Source organism: Thermobia domestica, chromosome 5 (assembly GCF_964235325.1).
Source record: "Thermobia domestica chromosome 5, izTheDome1.hap1.1, whole genome shotgun sequence".
In the NCBI taxonomy this organism is placed as follows: domain Eukaryota; kingdom Metazoa; phylum Arthropoda; class Insecta; order Zygentoma; family Lepismatidae; genus Thermobia; species Thermobia domestica.
The window spans coordinates 32,189,335-32,208,807 of record NC_137458.1 but is presented as its reverse complement, the minus strand read 5'-3'; the positions used below and the strand labels follow the sequence as shown (position 1 = coordinate 32,208,807).

Below are 19,473 nucleotides of genomic sequence, written 5' to 3'. Positions count from 1 at the left end.
AAAAGTGTTTCTTATACAAAAGTAAGTCAAACACTGGACTCATCAGGATGCTGCGCGTACACTGCACGTGATGAAGTATGTTCATCTATATCCTCTTTCCAGGAATTCTACAACTAATCACAACTCAAGCCGAAATATTATATCATATGAGACTTATCATACCTAGAGAGGGTGTTTCGTCATAAATAAGACAGGCTTTGCGAGTTGAAAGTGACATCAAAACAAACAACAAAATATATCGTCAAATATTCGAAGGTGGCATCGTTTACGAGCTACGAGCATGAAAAATGTGACAGCACGGAACGTTGGCACAATATAGGACAAAGACGAATGACCTTCAGACACTCGGTGTGGAAGTGTACACAGGAAGTTATAGCCGTTGTATCAAACAAATTCAAAATGAAACTTTCAGAACAATTGCGCTATGAATTCCTCAAAGAAGTAATGAATTACCTCTTATGTTTGCAAATAAACATCAATCAAAAGGAAAGAGTATTTAATATTAAAGTATAATTACTCTGTGCCATGTCGATAGTGGAAACAGATACCATATTGAGAATTGTGGGGTTGCTATGAGTAGTTGCATAACAACTAGTAAACATGTTGCAACAATATGAGAAACATAATGTATTATTGAATTTTAGAATTATTCGTTATCAATGCATGCAATGTTGCATTCTATATTCGTAGTATCAGAAGCAAGTACGGAGTCTTTTTATAACACTTTGTTGCTAAACCACAAAATAGTATGTTCTACGTCCTGTATTAATGTGGCATCAAACTGAAGTCTACATGATATGTACTAGATTGTCCTCTGCACTGACGCACCCTACAGTGGAAATGAAACAATTTGTGTGAATGTTTGCACTACGACTAAACAGCATGGAGTGATACATGAAAGAATGTTAGGAATTCTGAAGGACTATTTACCGTGTGTTCGTGAGACCTACAAAAGATATGACCTAACAAAATAATTACTATAGAGCAGAACGCATTTTAGTAGAAAGGAAAGCAGAAGTGGGAAGCGAACAGTACGACTCAATCGTGTTCTCTTTGCACAAACAACAATCACTGAGGGAACCTGCGGCGGACATTAACGGTCCGTGCGACAAAGGCACAATACTAGAAATATGTTTGTAATGCAAGACACTTTGAATACTCACAAAGAAAACACTGGTTACTAGGTCGATACGTGCCACTTATCAAGTTCGAAGCAACAAGTACGCATTGTGGTGGTCCAAAACACAAATCGGGAGTCTATTGTATGAAGCGACTTGTACAATAAGAGCAGCTGGAAGCAACGACTATTAACAGCGATGCATGCCTCACACCGACGACGCACGTTTGCATAGCCGCGATCTAAAGCGGCCTGTATGTCTCTGATTTTCTTGGCCGCAGCTGCAATGTGTCCCACGAGATCTTGCTCCTACTCATACACCAACCCAGGTTTCATACATCAACGTCTTCACGTATCAGCACAGAAAGAAATCCACTGGCATTAGGTCGGGGGAGCGTGATGGTCACGCTCTTGGACCACCGCAACCCATCCATTGTTCTTCAAAAGAAATCTTTAAATAATCCAGTACAGCCCGTGTGAAGTGGAGAGAAGCTCTGTCGTGTTGAAACCAAATGCGCTGTTGGATTCGAAGAGGAATTTATTCCATTACCGGTGAGACGTGGTAAGAGAAGATATGGTCCAGTTAATCGTACATTTATGATTCCTGCACATACATTCACACTGAATCGTTCCTCAAATACGCATTTTCGAATACCATGAGGATTTTCTGTAGCCCATATATGGCTATTATGACAGTTAAGCACAAAGGCTAGACGAGGTGGCCTCGTCAGTGAAGAGTATGTGATGGACAAATGTATGATCCTCTTCACAGCGCTGAAGAACCCAGTTGCTGAAGTCTACACGTATCTCAAAATCGGCTGGACCCAAGTCTCTGAACTTGCGTAATACGGTATGAATGCATGTATTCGTCGAGTAAAACCCGTTAAACTGTTGGCCTACTCCCACGGAAGTAATTCGTCGGGTGCTCGTCGGTGGATCATCTTTTACACATCGAAGCACTTACTCTTCAAACTGCGGGGTTTGCACACGCCTCGGAGTACCACAGTCGATTCAGTTTACTGTGAACTGAGTTGTCTCCCTAACCGATGTTCTAGTCTGGTAAAGATAGCACGTGACGGCACTCGACGATGTGGAAAGCGCTCGGTGTAAAGAAGACGAGAATGCCTTCCATTACGACGGACTCTGCCACAAATTAATAGATTTCCGGAATCTCATGAAACGTGAACTCGGCCATTGCCTTAAACTGCACGATTAGATCAAAAGAGATTCTTCGCTGGCCACGATCACAAAACACATCTTTTTAATGCAGGGAAGATAGTATTGATAGGTGTACGCCATATCATGCGCAATAGCTGGCAGCGTGAACTTTGTACACTCCAGTTGGAAAGCCACACGAGAAAGCATGTCTTCGTTGTACCAGCTTGCTGGTCTTGTTGATAGATATGGTAATATGGCATTCGAAGTCAGAACCAAAATTATGCATGAGAAGAACTCGGAAGGTCAAACCGATTAAACTTTATTTCTGCCAAATTACTTATATTCCTGCCATTCACAAACGTGATGTATTGTCTGCTTATTTTCTCTCTTAGTATGTTACGTCGAACACACACACACACACACACAAACATACGCGCTCCACGACGAACAACAAAGGGGGCAGATTGTGTTTCTGGCTCAGGTTGTGATGAATAATGCGTGTCTCGTGGCAATCTTGAAGGATAAGTTTCGCATGTTTCCGTCTTCGTTTTTTTTTTTTTTTTTTTTTGACTCACGTTATCTGCATTACCAGAAAATTTCATTAAGTGACATGTACAATGCAGAAAGTATTTTGTGCGTCTGCTTGTCATGTGGTATGTTTGTATTGAGCGTAGGCACGACCCATACTGCTGCAACCATGCTGATGGACAGTTTCCCTGGTTTTGGTCTTTCTCACAAGATAAATATTGAGATACCTTCTGTAAGGCCAAAGTCATTGTTTTCCAAATTGTTTGCCCTCATCTATCTCGCCCTGAGCTTTCGATACGTACTGGCAATAAATCACAAACATATTATGTATTTTTGATGAATGGTTCTGGTTCCCACACTGTGAGTAGGATATGACTGAAAGTTATTGTTAAAAGCTGAGTTCAAGAAATGAGATAAGAGAGACGAGATAGAAGGCGGTTTGGTACAATTTTCCAACAACGCTTGGGATATGCCACTCATTGTTTCACGTGTCCCCTGTGGGCGAGTGGTAACGCAGATTGGCTTCTAACTAAGCGTTCACGGGTTCCAAAGACATTTCTGTTTTCCTATCTACTGGAATGCGTACCGCTCTGTAGTATATTATTCTGTTAGGTCATATCTTCAGCATACTTTTACGACTTACGAACACTCGGTGAATAGTCCCTCAAATGTCCTAACATTCTTTCGCGTATCATTCCATGTTATTTTGTGTTAGTGCAAACATTCGAATAACGTATCTCATTAGCAATGTAGGGTACGTCAATGCACAGGACAATCTAGATTATCATGTAGACGACAGATTTGACAACACAATACAGGAGGTAGAAAATACTATTTGTGGGTTCAGCAACAAAGTGTAATGAAAACTACTACATACTTGTTTGTTGTACTACCAATGAAGAGTGCAATGTTCCACGCATTGATAAATTATCTAACCTGCAATAATACATTAATGTTTCTAATATGATTGCAACGTGTTTACTAATAGTTATGCAACAATTCATAGCAACCCCGTAATTCTCCATACTGCATCTTTTATTCTGTACTACCAATGGAGAGTGTAATATTCGACGCATTGATAACAAATTATCAAACCTCCAATAATACATTAATGTTTCTAATATGATTGCAACGTGTTTACTAATAGTTATGCAAATACTCATAGCAACCTCGTAATTCTCCATACTGCATGTTTTATTTTGTACTATCAATGGAGACTGTAATGTTCCACGCATTGATAACAAAATATCTAACCTCCAATAATACAATAATGTTTCTAATATGATTTCAACGTGTTTACTATTAGTTATGCAACAACTCATAGCAACTTCGTAATTCTCCATACTGCATCTTTTATTCTGTACTCCCAATGGAGAGTGTAATGTTCCACGCTTTGATAACAAAATATCTAACCTCCAATAACACAATAATGTTTCTAATATGATTTCAACGTGTTTACTAATAGTTATGCACCAACTCATAGCAACCTCGAAATTCTCAATACTCCATCTTTTATTCTGTACTACCAATGGAGGGCGTAATGTTCCACGCATTGATAACAAAATATCTAACCTCCAATAATACAATAACGTTTCTAATGATTTCAACGTGTTTACTAATAGTTATGCAACAACTCATAGCAACCTCGAAATTCTCTATACTGCATCTTTTATTTTTAATACCAATGGAGGGTGTAATATTCCACGCATTGATAACAAAATATCTAACCTCCAATAATACAATAATGTTTCTAATATGATTTCAACGTGTTTACTAATAGTTATGCAACAACTCATAGCAACTTCGTAATTTTCCATACTGCATCTTTTATTCTCTACTCCCAATGGAGAGTGTAATGTTCCATGCTTTGATAACAAAATATCTAACCTCCAATAATAAAATAATGTTTCTAATATGATTTCAACGTTTTTACTAATAGTTATGCAACAACTCATAGCAACCTCGCAATTCTCTATACTGCATCTTTTATTTTGTACTAGCAATGGAGGGTGTAATATTCCACGAATTGATAACAAAATATGTAACCTCCAAAAATACAATAATTTTTCTAATATGATTTCAACGTGTTTACTAATAGTTATGCAACAACTCATAGCAACCTCGTAATTCTCCATACTGCATCTTTTATTCTGTACTACCAATGGAGAGTGTAATGTTCCACGCTTTGATAACAAAATATCTAACCTCCAATAATACAATAATGTTTCTAATATGATTTCAACGTGTTTACTAATAGTTATGCAACCACTCATAGCAACCTCGTAATTCTCCATACTCCATCTTTTATTCTGTACTACCAATGGAGGGTGTAATGTTCCACGCTCTGATAACAAAATATCTAACCTCCAATAATAAAATAATGTTTCTAATATGATTGCAACGTGTTTACTAATAGTTATGCAACAACTCATAGCAACCTCGTAATTCTCCATAGTGCATCTTTTATTTTGTACTACCAATGGAAAGTGTAATGTTCCATGTATTGATAACAAAATATTTAACCTCCAATAATACGATTATGTTTTTAATGTGATTTCAACGTATTTTCTAATATTTATGCTACAACTCGTAGCAACCTCGTAATTTACCATACTGTATGTTTTATTCTGTAATTCCAATGGAGAGTGTAATATTCTACGCATTGGTAACAAAATATCTAACCTCCAATAATACAATAATGTTTCTAATATGATTTCAACGGGTTTACTAATAGTTGTGCAACCACTCATAGCAACCTCGTAATTCTCCATACTCCATCTTTTATTCTGTACTACCAATGGAGGGTGTAATGTTCTACGCTCTGATAACAAAATATCTAACCTCCAATAATAAAATAATGTTTCTAATATGATTGCAACGTGTTTACTAATAGTTATGCAACAACTCATAGCAACCTCGTAATTCTCCATAGTGCATCTTTTATTTTGTACTACCAATAGAAAGTGTAATGTTCCACGTATTGATAACAAAATATTTAACCTCCAATAATATGATTATGTTTTTAATGTGATTTCAACGTGTTTTCTAATATTTATGCTACAACTCGTAGCAACCTCGTAATTTACCATATTGTATGTTTTATTCTGTAATTCCAATGGAGAGTGTAATATTCTACGCATTGGTAACAAAATATCTAACCTCCAATAATACAATAATGTTTCTAATATGTTTTCAACGGGTTTACTAATAGTTATGCAACAACTCATAACCACCTCGTAATTCTCCATACTGCATCTTTTATTTTGTACTACCAATGGAGGGTGTAATGTTCCACGCTCTGATAACAAAATATCTAACCTCCAATAATAAAATAATGTTTCTAATATGATTGCAACGTGTTTACTAATAGTTATGCAACAAGTCATAGCAACCTCGTAATTCTCCATAGTGCATCTTTTATTTTGTACTACCAATGGAAAGTGTAATGTTCCACGTATTGATAACAAAATATTTAACCTCCAATAATACGATTATGTTTTTAATGTGATTTCAACGTGTTTTCTAATATTTATGCTACAACTCGTAGCAACCTCGTAATTTACCATACTGTATGTTTTATTCTGTAATTCCAATGGAGAGTGTAATATTCTACGCATTGGTAACAAAATATCTAACCTCCAATAATACAATAATGTTTCTAATATGATTTCAACGGGTTTACTAATAGTTATGCAACAACTCATAGCCACCTCGTAATTCTCCATACTTCATCTTTTATTTTGTACTACCAATGGAGGGTGTAATGTTCCACGCTTTGATAACAAAATATCTAACCTCTAATAATACAATAATGTTTCTAATATGGTTGCAACGTGTTTACTGTTAGTTATGCAACAACTCATAGCAACCTCGTAATTCTCCATACTGCATCTTTTATTCTGTTTTCACTATCGACGTGGCACGGAGTGATTCTACTTAATATAAAATGCTCTTTTCTTTCCAGCTCATTTTGACCGATCTTTGTTTGGAAACATAAGCGGGAATCCATTACTTCTTTTGGGGAATCCCTTGCGCAATTGTTCTAAAAGTTTGATATTAATATTATTGGATAATACGGTTATAACTTTCCGTGTGCAATTTCACAAGTGTCTGAAGGTCATTCGTCCTTGTCCTATATCGTGTCAAAATTTCGTGCTATCACATTTCCCTCGCTCGTAACTCGTAAACAGTGCCGCTTTCGAATCTTTGTCAATAGATTTTGTTGTTGTTTGTCTATTTAGAAGTCCCAAAAGCTGTAATAGAAATTACGTGACATCCTGTATATAGCAAAGTTTGGAAGTATAATAATAATAATAATAATAATAATAATAATAATAATAATAATAATAATAATAATAGTAACAATGATAGAACTTACTTACCTGTATATCAGTGAATGGAGTATCCTGATCACAACGGTATATATGTGACATAAGAAACAATGCGCTATCGGAAAGTGTTCGAAATGAAGACATTCCACTTTGACGGGGTTGAGTCAATCCTGTTGCATTTTCATTTGAAAGGTTTGCAAAGTTAATTTCCCTACTTGCCATTTTTTCTGTAAAAGAGAGAGATAAAAGGAAAGAATACGCAAAAAGCATATACGTAGAAATAAGAATTAATTAACGCAGTTTGGATGTAGAAGGAGGCTAGCTGAAGAAAGTTCGCTGGTAACTTCTAAATATTAGTTAAATGTAACTACGCCCATCACATCCCGGTTTGACTATGAAAGAACCGAAATATTTCTAAGCAATACCCAGTATTTAGAAGCTTTTCGGTTACTATTGATCAGAGATGTGAATAACCCAAAATTGGCCATATAATTCAGTTTAATGTTTATGTGACTTCCCAATTACCTTAAAGAAAATTATTTATAGAAATAGTAAATATGAACATTTATTTCCTTTTTATTTTTTAAAAAGAATGGAGAATAGAAAACGGTTTAATTTGAATATAATTTCTGTCAATATACATTGAATTTTAATGGACTTTAAAATTTAATATTTTCTGCTTTAAATTCTATACGTATGATGAATGGAATGTTCTTTGCCAGCAGTAATGGTATTCAACGATGATATAATGATCTTGATTCAACTTTTAGATCTAAATCTAATGCTTCACTCATTAATAAATAGCCGAAACTATTGAAACCAAAACTTTGTATTTTTTCACAAATAGTCCTATTTTACCCAGATTGCACAAAAGACGTGACTTTATGAGATTCAATTTCTAAAGGGGGAAAGAGAACTTGAAAGTTTCCCTTGCGTTCTCCAGATCTTGGAAACTTCTTTAGTGCAGAACTCTTGACATTTTAAAAAAATAATATCCTCACACCCTAGTGTAACATTCTAAAAATGTGAACCGAGACCATGTAGCGTTACAGAAAGGACGGATTTAGTTCCGATTGAAATGAAATGAAATATTCGAGTTTTACGTCCCACGCCTATGCCTGTGAGGCTAAAGGAGACGGTGATGATGAGTAATGAATGAAACGGTGGATTGGAGAACCCCGAGGAAATCCACGGACACGGTGTTTGTCCACAACAAAGTTCACTTGGCGGGGGCTGGGATCGAACACGAGGACCCCAAGCACCAGAAGTGAACGTTCTACTACTGAGCCTTAGTTATGATTGAGAAACTAACGTTAAAATAGGAAAGGCTGACACTACGTTACATTTTTTTGGTACGAGGAAACTCACTTGGATGGAAATCAGAATATTGGGGACAGCTAATATAAAAAATCACAATAAAACTTTTAAGTATATATTCCACATAAGTACAAATATGATAAGCGGAGACTTGCATATGAAAGATCGGAAACAGTTCAACTCACTTATCGGACGAACAGGTAGCAGTTAATTTAGATATATGGGAATGACAAGAAGATTCTACCAATAAATATCTTTTAATCTCACCAGAAATGTAAGATGTTCACTCTACAATTCTAATCTCAAAAATCCGTACTCCAACGGTTTAGTTCTCGACTCATGTGTGAGAAACGCCAGATGATCACCACGTGTGGTCAAAATGTCAGTGTAGAACTTTCCCTAAAAAGGCAGTTTTTCCCTAAATGACCTTGGGTAAATCAGTCTATATGCCCTAATAGAAAAGAGGACATGACGTCTGCATTTTTCCCCAATGGAGCAGGAACAAGTCGTATTCCAAAGCTGGAAAGAATTCCAAGCTTGACTACTCTCCAAGACTAGATTTTAATACTTTCTGTAGAATTGAAATGCTAGAAATCAAAAACACTTACTCACGACAAAACATATATGCATAGCAGACATTGTGAAACATACGAACAAGGAACAGATTATTGGAGAGCACAATTCAATATCAATGACCGAAAAATACACAGAAAGACGTGAATTAATGTGACGTGATAAATGAAGAAACAAAGTAGTAGCAATTAAGGGTAATAGAGGCACGTGTTGTGTTCGAGAGATACAGATTTATTCTTGTAAAATTTGCAATCAATTGCATTCTTCTTAATTTCAAAAACAAATAAATTACTGCATTGCAATAAGTTTAATTCAGGGGCGTCATTTCAGACTTCGCTTGGGGGGGGGGCAAGAGTACTATCGACATAAGACTTTCACGTTTTGTACTAGTATATTAGTAGGCAATAGATTAGAGTATATGTATTCCTCAAACTCTTGGGGGGGCAATTGCCCCCTCCTGCCCTCCCTAAATGACGCCCCTGGTTTAATTAACTGAAAATAAAACGGAAACTGCTGTTTATTGTAGGTATGGCGTCATGGAATCGATGTTACTCTAAATAATGATGAATTTCAGGGTATATATCCAAACGCTTCGATGTTGAAGACCGCTACGCTCTTGTAGATGGCAAAGAAGAACTCATCAACAAAACTCTCATTCAACATCTACTACTGCTTAATTTTTTATTGTTTATTGGTACATAATTGCGATACAGGTCATATCCACGTGTGCAAATTGCCGCCAACTATCACGATCCGTTCTCGCCTTTTGCTGCACAGCCTCCGAAGTGAAGAAAAATGACTGGCTGCATCGTTTCCGCTCACGGTTTCAAGCGGAAGCGAAGAGGTTGTCGTCGTCGTAAAATTACATGTCTGTTGTCGTTTTTGCGCCAGGCGGTTTTAGAGACTTTTCGAAGAATAACCCTTTAATGATCGTGAGAATTCAGTAACGTCCGTTCAGAACTGTTCTGCAGTTTGTTGTTTTCATGTTTTTTTTATACGCTAACATAGAAGAACAACAGATTGCAGTACGTCTACTCATGTAAATGTTGTCGGACAATTTCTATAGTTGAAAACTTTTTTCATGAATGATTACTGCAAAACGTATTATATTACCCGTTACTTGGCATAAATGTCAAATATACTACATAAAGTCTTGCTCGTTGCAAAGAATAAAGTCCAATTAAAATTCTCACTAACAATTACTAGTTACTTCTCTAGTTCAGTACATTACTGATGTGCTCGGAAGACGATGTCTTCGGTGATACTTTTTCTCTCTTAGATGGAGACGAACCACTTTCTGATGATACAGCTAAAAGAAACGCCTTTGCGCATTATCTTCAAGGAATTTTCATTCCGCTATCACCTGATCCATCTCTTCGCCGCAACCCAGCAGATAATATAAATCTTTCATATCCAGATCTCAATCATTATTTACCTGGTAACAATCTTCTCATAGCTCCTATTACGGTGGAAGCTATACAGTAGCCAGGAAATGCAACTACGTTAGTGGTTCTGACTGCATTTGCTACCGCCATGTTAAAGAGGCTCCGTATAATCTTCTTCATTTACTTGCCGCTATCCATACGTTTATTTTACGCACAGCCTTCATACCGACTCATTGGAAATAATCAATCACTCTGACGTTTTCCTAACCAAACAAACCACCCCATACTGTCTGTTTGTATCGGCCTATTCTCCTCACTCTTGTGTTCAGCAAAATTCTGGAATGAATCCTTGTCACATGTCTACAGCATCATCTTTCAGCTCATAATCTTGTTCCTCTTCCTCAAGCTGGATTTCGGCCTTCGTACAGTATCAACGATCAACTTATGCCCCTAATGAACAATATTAGAATAAAGTTTAACATGTAAACCTTCCTCCTTTGTCTTATTCGATCTGGAGAAAGCTTTTGATAAGGTCTTATATACAAACTCTTTTATTTCCGCCTTCCTCTGTGTTATATCCGTTTCATCTTCCACTTGAATGCGACATCTTACTGTCATCGAGAAAGACAAAAACCGACTCAATTTACTCAAACGCGTAAAAGCTACCACGTGGACTCTAAATTCTAATATCCTTCTCAGTACTTACAAGGTATTCATGCGCCCAGTTCTCACTTATGGCCACACAGCCCAGTTATCAGCTCCAACAAAGTATTATGTTAAATTGGCAATTCTCAAATGTCATGTTTCGTTTAATCTTTCGCATACGTCTCCCGCATCACATACACCTTCTCTATGAGCGCATCAATTTTCTTCCACTATCATCTCATCTTGAGGCCTCCGCTCAAAGTACAATCAGAAACGCTGCTCATCCTGTATTCCTGAGTTTTCTCCGCAATGACCGAGACTTTGATACTTGCGCTGTATATTATCGCACACGTCTTCAGCATCTGATGAACCTATATCATCACACACTCATCTATCCATCTCATGCACAGTAAACCATCTACTGAAAAGGCTGCCTGTCTCCATTAGGTCCTGAGTCGCACCAGAAACAAAAGGTAACAGGATTTATCTTACTAATATCACCAATGTGTTGTGGCATTGTAGTATTTCATCACCACACCATCTATCACTTCCGATCTATTGACTGCAGTATACTCAGCTGTTTAAATATAATGAATATGATTGGGTCACTTGGCTGCATTTTGTAACCAGATATCCGACTTTTTGTAGCTTGATTTAATAATTTTATGCAGTCTTTTATGACCCATTTTTCTATGGTGTAAAAGAGTATTGGGGTATGTACTCATTCTCTTTCTCGACCACTTTTTTCCAGCCGCTTACTGAATATACCAGGAAGCAGAACTCATTCTCTCTTACGACCCCTTTTTGGGGTATACTCGTTCTATTCTATAAATTCTTAGTTTAACCCCTATGTAACATAGCAGAAAATACATACTACTATGAATAAATAGACGGGCTGTACTCGTTCCCTTTTATCAACCCCTATGTAACATACCAGAAATTACACAAACATACATCTACTTCTACATGCACCAAAAGTACTGACCAGCGAGTTCAAAGCTCAAATATTTAGAACCGAATAACACGTAAACAGAGCAACATACTGAGGTGCTGTTTCCACATTTGGTAATGGCTCAGTCATCAACTACTACATGTCCCAAAAGTAATAACCATCGCGATGAAAGGTCAAATTTTAATCCGAATAACTCGTAAACGGAACAACGTACTGAAGTGGTCTTTTCACATTTAACATAGGTCATGTCGCAAAAGTACTGACCATCGAGGTCTAAGGTCAAATAATGAAACCTGATTAATTTAAAAACGGAGCAATGTATTGAGGGCGTTTTTCCAGATTTAACAATAGGTCATCAAATATTCCATTTTCTGAAAGTTTTGACAATAATCCAACACGGTAACCTTTAGAGCGGTAATTAGCATATAAGGGTCTACTCGTTCTTTTTATGGTACCTTTTCTGAACCCCTAAATAAAATATTAGAGATTATAAAAGACTTTGGCCTTTTTCCAACTTTTATTATCAAATCCTAAAAAGCTATTTTTAAACCCAGTAGCAGAGACCTTTTTTGCAACCTTTATCTTGGACATGCTAAATACGAATATTATATTAGTTTATGTGGAATACGCCTTTGAATAACAATTTTAACCGATTTGGATGAAACTCGGTACATAGAGATTACCGAACATGCTGATTACAAATATAATATTCATTTTACCTAGGCCTTATAGTTTATGAGGGATACTCCCTTTTATAACAATTTTAACTAATTTGTATGGAACTCTGTATATAAAGATTTTTTAACATTCTTATTACGTCTTACATCCTACTAGGTCTTCTAACACGAATTTGAATTATCTCAGATTGTTATACCTTTTGTACTATTTAAACAAATAAATCAGGGTGCCCTATTTAATTTTATGCCAACCTGAAAATAAGGGAATGACCATTTTAACTACCTCAGAATTTTATACCTTTTTGTGCTACTCAAATACACGAAGAAATAACTTTTTATGGGGTATTTAATTTTGTACCAAGCAGGATAAAGGACCATTTTAACTAACTCAGCATTTCATATCTGAAATAAGCGAAGATATTTGGAGAAACTGTAACCTTTCGAAAATTTATTTTTTATTTATTATTTTGTTTAAATGTTCAGATCCGATTCAAACCATTATTATAAACAGTTTAAGGATAATGGAACTTTAATCACGACTGAAATAAATCCTCCTCCAGAGGGTTAAAACCCTCTTGTATGGATTGAGAAATGGATAAGAGAGTTAATAGAGTATTTAATGTGAAATGTGCTTCTTCATCATCGGGTGCGTGTTACTTCTATCAATCAGAACCATCCTGATAAACCTTTTTATTTATCGTTTAGAGAAGGTAAAATATGAATGCTGATAATGTCTGGAGTGCCGTAGATAAAGTGTTTGAATCATAAATTTTTCTTGCACCAGCATTTGTGGTAAATTTTCATCATGTTGAACTATCTATTAGTAAGGGCCGAGTGAAGCAAAATTTCACCAGCACGTCTGCATACATTAGACGAAATAGGGGTTCTGTTATGATAAAAAAGATAATGAAAATTACTCTTTTGCTCATGCACAGGTTGTTGCTGTAGGCTTACTCGAAAATATAGAAATAAGAGGGAGAGAGATAGGTTTGAACTAGAGACCAGAATTATGTTTAATATGGTTGATGACTTATGGCGAGCGGCTAAAATAAATCTAGTTAACATTGGTGGAATACCGGAAATATGGAATTTCAAGATAACAGGTTATACATTAATGGTATGTGATGGTCTGTCGAGCGAGAAAATGTTTTATGAAGGTCATGGACATGGTAAACGTAACAATCTGTTATAATTGAGAATCACTTCTGTGTTATTACCAACCTAAAGCAGCATTTTCATGTGTTTCTTATTGTGAAGAATGACATAAGAAATATAATACAAAAGACAGCTATGTGGGTTATGTAAAGCCCTGTACGGTAAATGCCGGAACAATCCGCCGTGGACCACAACTGAAGATGTGATTTACTGTAAAGAATGTAACCGCTGTTTTTGTGGTGCTCTATGTTATGCTAATCACAAATCATCTTTATTATGCAACACTTTAAAAACATACAATTCATGTTTACACGCCTATGTTGCTAAAAAAGTGCGAAAAGCCATGACTGTGGTGAGTCGTTTTGTGTTATGTGCTGCAATGACACCACCGAAACATCTGTGTTATATATAGCCTAGCAGTGTATCTATTCCCCCCAAAAAAAATGGTTATTAATATTCTACGATTAAAAATGTGTTTAGGATAAGGAAATAACAGTGGGTATATCAGAGCATGAGATTAATTTGGTTGTGTGCCAGCAGAGATGTTATAATTGCTACAATAATGCGAATGAACAGTATCGTGTATGCAGCAGAGCCCAGGAAATATTTTAAGTTGCTTGTATACAAAACTTTTTAGATTATTTAGGGTTAAGAGTGTCTGGTATTAATATAATAGTTTGTATTGCACATAATGCCAGAAGATACGATGCGCATTATATTTTGCTGGGAATGACGCTTGACAAATGGATACCCCGCGTAATTACGGACGGGTGTAAAATTCTTTCAAACGAGTTTTAATATCTGAAATTTATTGATAGCTTAAACTTTCTTCCAAAGAAATTAAACGATGCATTTGATTTACCTGAAGCTAAGGGAAGTGTACCACTTTCTCAACACTAAAGATAACAAAAACGTGTTGCTCTACCAGACATTAAATATTACTATGTAAGTAATATGAAAAAGGAGAAACAAAAATTTCAAAAATGGTACAAAAAGGAAAAAGAAAGACTTGGTAATACATTGTTTAATGTTAAGGAGCAGTTAATAAGATACTGTGTTGATGATGTAAACATACTGCTCAATGCTTGCATAAAGTTTATCACTGAATTTCAGGTTAAATCTACTGTAAATCCGTTTCTCGAATCAATAAGTATTGCTAGTGCATGTAATCTTCTGTTTATGAAAAAGTTCGTACAACCCAACTCCATAGATATTATTCCATACAAAAGGTATAGGTGGAGGGATATCCAATGTGTTGGTGCCATTCAGTGGTTAGTAGAGGTGGCGGATACATTAAACATAATATTCAACATAAAGGTAACGGGGAGGAAGCTGTACTGAATTGTGGTAATAAGGTCAATGAGTATGCAAATTTCAATGTTAATGAACATCTGTGAAAACATCAGGGTTGTCTATTTCATGGATGCCGCCGCTGTTACCCCACAGGTCGTGATAATTCTGTTTATAACACTCCTTACTCCCCTTTCAACCTGCACTACGAGAGTACATGTACAAAAATAGCGCGGTTGAAAGAGCTAGGGTACGTAGTACACGAGATGTGGGAATGTCAGTTGAGTCGTTTTCTCAGAGAACACCCGGAAGTAAATTACTTCGTGAGAACCCACTTTATGACTAAACATGTCATACTAGACCACGAGATGCATTGTATGGGGGAGAGTTGATGCTACAAAGCAAGTACTACTATAAAGTAAAAGAAGAGCGTATTAAACATGTAGACATTATTTCACTCTATCCCTATTGCTGTAAGATAAAGAAATACCCTGTAGGTCATTCGAAAATTTATGTTGGGAAAAGCGAGTCTCCTGACATATCCGCATTTGAGGGTATAATAAACAGTACGATATTACCGCCAAATAATTTACACCATCCTGTTTTATCCTATTGTATTGGCGGTAAGTTATTTTTCCCTCTGTGCAGAACATACGCAGACGAAGAATTACCTTACACGAACGAGCAGATTGATCTGATTGGTGTTTGGATTGTGGATGAGATGAGAAAGGCTGTCGACAAAGGTTACAAATTATTGGACAAACATGAGGTGTGGAAATATGAAGTTGCTATGCACGTTCCTGAAAACAGGGCAGGTGGACTTTTTGTGGGCCCATTAACACTTTTATGAAAATAAAGAATGTATCGGATGTCCTGTAGAATGTAACACTGACGAAAAATATAAAAAGTTAATAGAATACTATTATAAGAAAGAGGAAGTTAAATTTGAGTATGGAAAAATAATAAAAATAGAGCCAAGAAAAGTATCGCGAAATTGGCCTTAAACTCATTGTGAAGCAAGTTTGCCCATCGTGGAAACAGGGAACAGACCATTATTATTAAGGAGCCACAAGATCATTTTAATAAACTAACCGACCTGGACATTGAGATAAAATCATTATTCCGATTGGCGACAAAATTCGCGTATTTAACTGGAACGTTAATGTTAGTGTTGCTTTCCATTAAAAATATTAATGTGGCAATTGCTGCATACACCACTGCACACGCTTGCCTCGAGTTATATCATTACTTGGATTTACTTGGTGAGCGTGTGTTATGTTTAGATACTGATAGTATTATATATGTTCAACGGCCAGATGAACTAGATTTAAAAACCGGTATATAATTAGGTGAATATAAAAACGAGTTGAGGGAATAGGGGCCCGATGCATATATTCAGGAATTCTGTGCCGTCGGCCATAAATGTTATGGTTATAAGATTGTAAACCCGTCAATAATAAAACAAAAACAATTTACAAGGGGATTAAATTGAACAATGCAGTATTAAAACATATTAACTTTGATTAGATGAAAGAAATGATTCTAAAGCATTTATCTGCTATTAACATTCCTCTCAGTCATCAAATTCCTCGCACAAAAGACCATGAAGTAATCACTAAGGCAGAGGATTATATTAAATATATCAAACTACTTTCAATAAAGGGAAACGTGTTGTAAACTATGACACTCTTCTCTATGGATATAAAAAGAAAACAATAGAGTGCATACGGTATTTTGATAGTGCTTGCTTTTTTATCTATAGAGAAAGAATATGCATAACCAAATTTTAAATCAATATTACTATTTTAATGAGACTGAAATAAGCGTTGTTCTTCCATATAACGATAATGATCTTTTGAAAATTTTCTGTAGTTATTAAGTTACGTGATTATTAAAAACGTATTTTTTCAGTTGAATGGAAGTGACGATGTAACGAAATATGCTCACACTTTCTTAAAACAGAATATTGGTGTTATTCCAGAATTTACTAACATTACTACTAACTTATCATCTGACCAAATTGTCATAGAAATATTGTCATTTTAAATCGTAATAATAACATTTGATATTCATAATACTTTTAATACATATACGAATATGGAGTGGCAAATCCGTTTTACACGTACGATAGCTGGCCCCACCAGATGTAGGAAACCATACGTTGTAGAACATTTTAGAATATTATAAAAAACAATGGAAAAATATTATATGGTGTAATGGTGAGTGGCAGCCCTTATGATAATCTTTGTACATGTTGTAAATTTAAAAAAGGACTACCAGACGGCAATGAGTTTTAAGCGGAAGAAGGACCACACCTTATACTTATAGATGTTTTAATGCGTGAACGTAATAGTCTTGCAGACATTTTTAACAAAGATAGCCGCCATCGAAATTTAAGTGTAATTCTCATAACTAAAATTATGTTTCATCAACAAAAGGAAATGCGAGATATATGATTAAATTACCATTATATAACATGTTTCAAAAATTTTAGAGACAAGGCTCAAATTAATTATCTTGCAGGTCAATTGTATCCAGGTAATGCAAAATTTGCCAGGGAGTCTGACAAGATGCAACTCGAAATGCTCATGTTTACTTGCTCTCTGATTTAAAACAGAAAACTCCTGATGAGAAGCGCGTTCGAATAAATATTTTCCATCCGATTCTTTCAATTATGTTTATGTACCTGTAAGAAAATAAGCTCAATATGTTTATATTTTAACAACCATTTATACTATAATATCCGTAAAAACGATTAGTAAGGAAAGTGCACATTTCCTGAAATTTCTAACAAGAGCCAAACCTAAAGTACGGAAGTCAATATTACAAAATGCAAATTCTGATTTAATTCGCTCTATTTCTGACTGTTGCTATAACGTATTACAAGGAAACGTTCCTTTAAATAAAAAGGAGAAAAATAAATTTAAAAAAAATCAAAAGTAACTTAGGTATTTGGTAAAGAAAGGCCCACCATTAAATCAAGAGAAAAAATGAATAATTGTACAAAAAGGTGGTTTTCTTACCGCATTGCTTGCACCTACTTTTGGAGATATACAATCTAGTTTAATTAAATAATAATTATGCAGCATGTGCAAACTCATATTTTAATTTCGCCAGAAAAATTACATCAATACCAAACAATATCTAATATAGATGATAAAATAAAAATATTTTAAATAATAAAAATATGAGTGTTGAAGGAAAACGGGTACGATATAAAGAGGCGTTACAAAAATTTCTGCATATCGTTCAAAACCCGAAGCAACATGAACTAGTGTCAGCAGTAAGAGGTATAGAGGAAAGGGACGAAGATTATGATGATGATGATGATAATAATAATAAATACTATCTACACTACTCGAAAATTTCGAAAACCAACGTGTTTATTACGTAAATTAAAATAAAATTCCAACATTCAATGGGATGACGCTGGTAGCGTTAACTTTATAATAAATAAACTGCAGATGCCAATATAGTATATTTAATACCGGATTGTTAGGTGTCTGTAGAAAAATATTCCACCCATAGGTTGGGAATCCTTTGCTGTACTATTGGCAGAATCCAATATACCTTTAGAGTGTATTACGTAACCCTCAACGTATAGAATATGATCCAAAGAAGAAAAGGACGACGACGCGGAGGTGCTACCACTTAAAGTTTAAGTTCTGAACAGATGGCGTGAATACAAAATATGAAGTTGAATAATATTTATTTTAACCCGTCACACCCTACCTCATTTTCAACTGTTGCGGCCTTATGGAAACTGTGAAGAAATCAACTCTTTTATACAAGGTGCAACATTGGTAAAAGAACAAAAGACTTATTCACTGCATAAACCAGCACGTAAAAAAATCACACGTAATTTCTAGTTACTGTTTAATATTGACGATCAATGGCAAGCTGATTTAAACGATATGCAAAATCTGCAAAAGTATAATGAGACCTATAAGTATATTTTGATTTATTTAGTAGAAATGCATTGGCAGTGCTTGTGTGTACAAAGACTGGTGAAATCATTATAAAAGTATTTAAGCAAATATTTGCATCTATCCGTCGCAACTGGGCGAAATGCACAATCTAGCTATGCAAAAGTAGTAATTCAAGTTGCTTGGAATTGTATCCATTCTACCCGGAATGAGTCACAAAGAAATCACAGATGACAGGATCAACAGTAGAAAAACATGACGTTATGCAGGGTAATGTTTTTGGACATATAAAAGACGGGTTGAGATACAGCAGCAAGTATTACTAATGATGGTCAGATTTAGAGGGTCCAAGTTAACCCATCGTGCTGAAGGTTTGCTCGACTATTAGAAATCGAGAACTGTTCCATTTGCTGCTGCAG

The 19,473-nt window shown here is 35.6% G+C and overlaps 1 protein-coding gene across 4 annotated transcripts in view; it reads right to left on the bottom strand.

The window, feature by feature from the left end:
• LOC145685835 (uncharacterized) overlaps positions 1-19,473 on the bottom strand; it is a 99,277-nt gene that overhangs the window by 45,797 nt on the left and 34,007 nt on the right. For all 4 annotated transcript variants that reach the window (XM_081758430.1, XM_081758431.1, XM_081758429.1 and 1 more), the window contains one exon: positions 7,186-7,361. In XM_081758430.1, the coding sequence (XP_081614556.1) occupies positions 7,186-7,356 (171 nt within the window). In that variant the 5' untranslated portion in view covers positions 7,357-7,361. The remainder of the gene's footprint in view (positions 1-7,185; positions 7,362-19,473) is intronic.